Source organism: Neovison vison, chromosome 8 (genome assembly GCF_020171115.1).
Source record: "Neovison vison isolate M4711 chromosome 8, ASM_NN_V1, whole genome shotgun sequence".
NCBI lineage: Eukaryota > Metazoa > Chordata > Mammalia > Carnivora > Mustelidae > Neogale > Neogale vison.
In genome coordinates this window covers 63183222-63189571 of record NC_058098.1, presented here as the reverse complement: position 1 = coordinate 63189571, position 6350 = coordinate 63183222, and the positions used below count along the sequence as shown (strand labels likewise).

The 6350-nt window shown below is 42.4% G+C and overlaps 1 protein-coding gene across 1 annotated transcript; it reads right to left on the bottom strand.

Annotated features, from left to right (window-relative positions):
• Positions 1-326: 326 nt before the first annotated feature.
• Positions 327-2606, bottom strand: LOC122916411 (cytoplasmic dynein 1 light intermediate chain 1-like). Its single transcript, XM_044263779.1, has one exon. It carries the CDS (start codon positions 2535-2537, stop codon positions 972-974), a length of 1566 nt encoding a protein of 521 aa, XP_044119714.1. The 5' UTR covers positions 2538-2606; the 3' UTR covers positions 327-971.
• Between the last annotated feature and the right edge of the window lie 3744 nt (positions 2607-6350).

Genomic DNA, 6350 nt, shown 5'->3' with positions numbered 1-6350 from the left:
ATACAGGTTCTTCCCTCTTTGAGTTTACAGACTCTACTGTACTCATTCCCAGATTTACTCAGGACAGCACTTTCTCCCCCACCTTTTTTAGCAAGGTTATGTCATACATTTGTAACACAGTTAGGTTATTCTTTCAATCTATGTTGTATCCTGCAATCCTCTAATCTCCTGATTGATTCTTTATAATCTGCATACATTTAGGTTTACTCTCTGTGTTATTAGATCCTATGGGTTTTTTTTTTGTTTTTTTTTTTGTTTTTTTTTGTTTTTTTTTGTTTTTGACTGTTACCTCTTTACATTTTAATAACCTCTGCATTTTTCTTTTATCCATTTAGGCAGTGTGCTTTCTTTTCTTCTCAGTTAAAGAAATGAATCTCGGCCAATATTTCAAAATCATATTTTGATGACAAATTACAGGATTGTGGGTTGAGACAATGACTAGTGTATAAAATGCTATCTGATAGTTTTCTCAGCATATTCCATGTGTGGTGTTTTATTTACGTTGGTGTGGACAATCTGACAACTGATCATTTTCTCTTTTCCAGCAAAACTAACATAATTTTTCAAATGATTTTAACAGTCTTAACTAAAACAAGCTTGGACTTCCAAGTCAGTCAAATGCCCAAAGCATATTATTTTCTGCCTTTCCTAAACCCTCTTATGTTTTAAATAGCCTATAGAGTATGATCACATGGCTATATTTCAGACCTATAAATTTTGAGTTTTTCAAAAAATCCAAAATTATTTCCTTATGCAAAGTGGCAATGCAAACAGCAATCCTACGTAGTGTAGAATAATTTTTCTTCTGTATAGCTTCCTTTTATAAAAATGGGCAACCACAAAAAAAAAAAGAAAGAAATTTAGTCCATCTGAAAAAGCACTCCAGTTCCCTAATTCCACTTTTGAAGGAGAAGGCAGAGGCCAGTTTACATTATCCCAGAAAACTGAATAAATGGCTTTATTTGGTATCTTCAAGAAGCTTCTCCCTCTGTAGGAGACGTAGGTGTTGTAGGAGAAACTGTAACTGGTTTGCGTGCAATTCTGTCTAGTTCTGCGTGAACATCTGATAGGACAGGCTTCTGGCTGGATTTCTTGGCAGATGGTGGTAAACCACTGCTTCCACCTCCAGCCCCACCTCCAGGGCTACCACTGCCCACACCTGGGCCTCCTGGAGAGCCAGTCTTTTTACTCAGCAAACTATTGAAGAAATTTGCCAGAACACCTTCACTTGTAGCTCCAGCCTTCATGTTTGGATCAATTTTTTTTGACCCTGCAGGGATGGGTGACACACTGGCAACATTGGAGGACACGGATCGGTTTGGTGTTCGAGGGGAGCCTCCTGGGACTCTCGGTGAGGCATCCACAGGCCTTCCAGCTGCAGTTGGTGGTTGCTTTGCTAAAAGGGACTGTAACTTCAAAAGAAACACTTGGTCATCTTCTGCCACAATTTCCTTCTCATGGACAAACTTTCGGACAGGTGGCTTAGTTATAATGTCTTCAAAATTATCTTCTGCCTTTAATGTCTGAAAATTTTCATGTAATATTCCTATTTTCTTATCATTATCCCACCCTGCTGGAATAAACACTGCATCTTTTTCCACAACAACAGCAGGAATCTTATAGGGAAATCCACATAGTTTCTGAACGATATATTTATATACTAAATCTATATTTTTGTTTTCTTTTACTGATGTGTAAATAAGCGCTGCACCATATTGTAAACAAAACTTCCGGATATGTGACTGAATAAAATCAAAATGTTCATCTCTGTAGTCATGTTCTTTCTCCAATACACTAATGGCATCACACTTTGTGCAAACTACTAGTACTGGGATGCCCAAGTTATGTGTAAGTGTGTCCGCACCCAGAGGTAAAACCACACTGTCGTCTTTGTCTTCCTGTGACCCAGTATTTCTTCTCTGAGGAGAGGCTGGGAAATCTTCTCCCGGCTCTACATATTCTTGGAAGTCTCTAATCAACTTTTGTTCCATTTCTTTCATTTCTTCAGGAGGAATTTTCAATTTGTCAATAACAACACTTGCCCATTTCTGTAGAGAATCCAAAGCAGTCCAAGGCTTTGACATATCCACAACTAGCATAACTAGAGTGTCCTTCAGAGAAATAGCATCCAGTGAAAATTTAAGGAGGCCCTTGTGATACAGGTCTCCATCTAAGATCCATACATTACATCTTGTTTGATCTTCCCTGTCTTCATCATGAACATTTAAGTACAAATATTCCAAGCCTCTTCCTTTCTTGTACTCTTCTATTCCCTGAATTTTTCTTATTAAGCTTGTTTTCCCAGCTCCATCTTCACCCAGCAGCAGTACGTTCTTCCCCGCTGGGAGCTTGGAGCGCGAGCGGGTGGAGACCTCGCTGAGGATGCAGGACCAAAGGTTCTGCCCGTCCTCGTCGTCGCCCGCTGCGGCGCTGCCGTTGCCCGACGTTAGCTCGTTAGCCAAGGGGACCCCAGTGTAAGTCGAGGCTAATCCCGGCGGAGAAGAACCGAAGGACCCGACTCGCCCCACAGCCGCCATCTTGGTCGGGAATCACACCACTCCCGGCAAAGCTGAATGAGGGAAGCGGCGGCGGCGGCGGTGGCGGCGGTGGCGGCGGCCCTATGGGTTTTGATAAAGGCATTGTGGCTTGTCTCTACCAGCACAGTTTCATGCAAAATAGTTTCACAGCCCTAAAATGGGCTATTCTTGGGTGCTTTCCCTATGCAGCCCTCCTCCTTCCTAAGCCCTTGGCAATCACTGATCTGTTTCTCACCTCTGTAGTTTTTCCTTTACTGGAAATTCACATGAATGGGCCCACAGAGTATAGAGTTTTTTCAGACTGATCTTTCACTTAGCATAATGCAATTAAGATTCATCCTGTTAAGTGGATTAATAGCCTATCCCCTTTTAATCTCTGAATAATATTCTCTTGTCTGGATGCGCTACCATTTTTTTATCTATTCACCCATTGAAGGACATCTCGCTTGCTTCCAGGTTTCAACAATTATGAATAAATGTGCTATAAAACATATATGTACAGAGTTTTGAGTACCTGTAGGTTTTCAAATCAGTAGGGTAATTACTCAGGGTGCAATTGCCGGATCATATAGTAAGAGTATGTTTAGATTTGTTGAAACTGTCAGACGGTCTTCCAAAGTTACTGTACCATTTTGCATTTCCACCAGCTATAAATGAGAGTTCCTGTTGCTCCACATCCTTACCAGAAATTACTATCATCAGTTTTTTGGATTTTGGCCATGCTAAAAGTGTGGTCTGGCATCTTATTGTTTATTCTATAGTCCTTTTCTTTTCTTCTTTTTTTTTTTTTTTTTTTTTTTTTCCAATTCATGTTGGAGCGTGGCCAGTTTGGAGCGTGGAACAATTTTTAACTGGCCCTGGATTTTACATCACTCTTAAAGACATGATTTCAGCAAGGCCAAAGGGATTAATGGATAGCAGAATTCCCCAGTTCTTCAGCCGTCTCTGTTAGTTCAGATAATTTGGTTAAGGGAATTCAAGTACAAGGGAATTTGTTAGTGTGTAAACAGAAGCCCTGACTTATTTAAGGAGGGACCGGGGGTGTCTGCATGTAAATCAGGGGAAAACAAAGTGACCAGAGAATGGAGTGGAACACAAGACCCCCTGTGGTCAGGGCAAAAAAAAAATAAAGTTTTAGATCACTCCTTCAGATATTTAAAGTCAAGAAAAATATACCTAGAACAGCAAAACTCTGTTCCATGAGAAGATAGTGCTGAAGAGTGGAATTTTCACCATGTACAGGACCATTCGCTCATGAACAAAGAACCAAGAAGTAAAAAGTCCATCCTCCATCTCTCATGAAATATTTCACCATTACAATACTCTCTGCAGTTGGCAGAAAGTTAAAAATGCCTTTCTGCTGAGCGCCGCTGGTCAGGTGGAGACTGGGAGATCCAGCCCATGCCGATGCCGGCTACTCTCCCCTCGCTGGCTAAGGATCCCATGACCCGTGAGGTCTTCAGCCTGTCCAGCTCTCCCAGCAGCCCACCGCTGCCCTGTTGTTGAGCACATGGGACCGAGACAGGGGACAGTGGCATCACAGGTGTGCAAACGGCATGACGCAGTCATGCTTTGTGTGCACTGGGTCTGATTTTCGCTTTCGCCTGATGAGTTCTCAAGAAGCTCCATCGTGAAGGCATGAGCTATTCTATTTCAAGCAAGTTCTTCCTGTTTTCCAGAAATCTCTGCCTTACTTGGCTCTCCCCCCTCCTTCCTCACATTCCAGGCACAGATCTGTTTACACAACTGTGCTTCATCTCGGAGGGAACATTCTATGTCAGAAAATGAAGAGGAAGAGCAAACTTGTGCGGCAAGCCAGCCGCCCCTGCCTTTTCTCTTGCTGGCCCCTCTCCTCCCATTCCCTTTCCTTACCACTTTTTTAGAATCTTTAGAAATTTGGAATCAGCACTGGAATTACAGCCTGCAGCTTCCACCAAGATCACAGATCTCTGAGGAGACATCTTTGTCCCCTCTGCTGACCTAGGAAAATCTCCCCATTCTCTGGTGTATACCAAATATCTTTTTTAGAAACCAATGATTTTTTTCTGTTCCAAAATGATCAATGCCAGTTTTTAAAATTTGCCAAAAATGACATAGATGATTCTCAATATAACATGTTGTATAGAAGACACCAGACACAAGAAACTACACAGTATGATTCTATTTTATATGTTGTGGGGGGCACGTTGACTGGAAAATGCACAGAGGAGCATTCTGGATGTAGGAAATTGTTCATATCTCTCAATCAGGGTAGTGTGTGTGTGTGTGTGTGTGTGTGTATGTGTTTATATGTAAAAGTCATTGTAAGAACTGGAGGTTTGCATCCCAAAATTCATAAGGAGGAATCCTAATTCCCAATATAATGGGATGAGGGAGTATGGACATGATTAGGTTTATGAGAGTGGGGGGCCTTCCTGAAAGGAATTAGTGCCCTAATAAGAGACATGAGACCTTGCTTCTTGCTCTCTACTCACTGACATGGGAAGACACAGCAAAAAGAAGACCATCTATGAACCAGGAACTGGCTCTCACCAGACATTAAATATGCTAAGACCTTGATCTTAGAGTTCCCGGTATCCAAAAGTGTGAGAAAGCAGTGTGTACTATTTAAGCCACCCGGTCCGTGGCATTTTTGTTAGAGCAGCCTGAACTCAGATAGTCATTAAGGTATCTGCTTTATATTTTTGTACTTTCTGTAAATTATAGCTCAATAAAATATGGAGGGAAGTTTCCTTAAAACAAATGGACTAAACTGTGAATAAGGAGTATAAAATATTATATCAACCCTTCCAGAACCCTTCATTGAATAGAGGCCCAGAGAGGTTAAGTGGGTTGCCTATAGACACACAGCCAGTAGGCTAGACTCTGATACAGAGGTCCTAAAGTGTGCTATCTATCTAACTATGGCTTGGAATAATTTCCCCTTAATAAGCAGTTTTCTTTTGGAAAGGGAAGATTTAAGGCATTTTGGTAGTACAAGAGCCTAATCATATAATAATACCTGGGACCCATGTACTCCGTGAGATCTAGGTTAGAGAGTGTTGAACCCCTAACTCTACAATCCCTGGATGTCCACCCTCCCCACAATTTTTGCAAGAAAAATGGATGGTGAGGCAAACTGGGGATTGACTTCATCTTCCTCGGGTTCATATATTGTAAGGTCCCACATTTCTGTTCTCCACTGATTCGGTCAAAAAAGACAGCCTCTATCTCACTTTCCTTCTTTCTTCTTTCTTTTTAAATATCTTATTTATTGATTGATTTATTGACAGACAGAGATCACAAGAAGGCAGAGAGAGAGGCAGAGAGAGAGGAGGAAGCAGGCTCCCTGCTGAGTGGAGAGCCCCATGTGGGGCTCGATCCCAGGATGCTGGGATCATGACCTGAGCCAAAGACAGAGGCTTTAACCCATTGAGCCTCCCAGGCACCCCTCTGTCTCCCTTTCTAAACAGAGCATAGAATGGACATCTGTCATTCATTTTGGTCCAGACTTCCTAGATTTGAGAGTTCCCGCACCTTTGGAAGGCCATTTGCTTTGCCAGACTCTGTAGCTGGGCCCAGGAAATTGCCCCAGATGAACTCACATGATACCCTGAGTCTGAAGCTAGAGACGCTAGTTAAGGTGGTGACAGCTACCTACAGATTTCAGGGAGGGCAGTAGCAGGGTCCCACGGCAGTGTCCTGTGGCCCATCTCAGAAGGGTTTGTGTCTATGCCCAGAGATGACTGCAGCGTGATTCCAATGGAGAGCATTCTGGGGGGGTGGGAGTGATATGGGGCATGATCCTTTACTATATGGCCTTCATCCAGTTCA

What these genes read in the sequence shown, in the direction of transcription:
- LOC122916411 (XM_044263779.1), bottom strand. Translation starts at nt 2,537, where the DNA reads ATGGCGGCTGTGGGGCGAGTCGGGTCCTTCGGTTCTTCTCCGCCGGGA.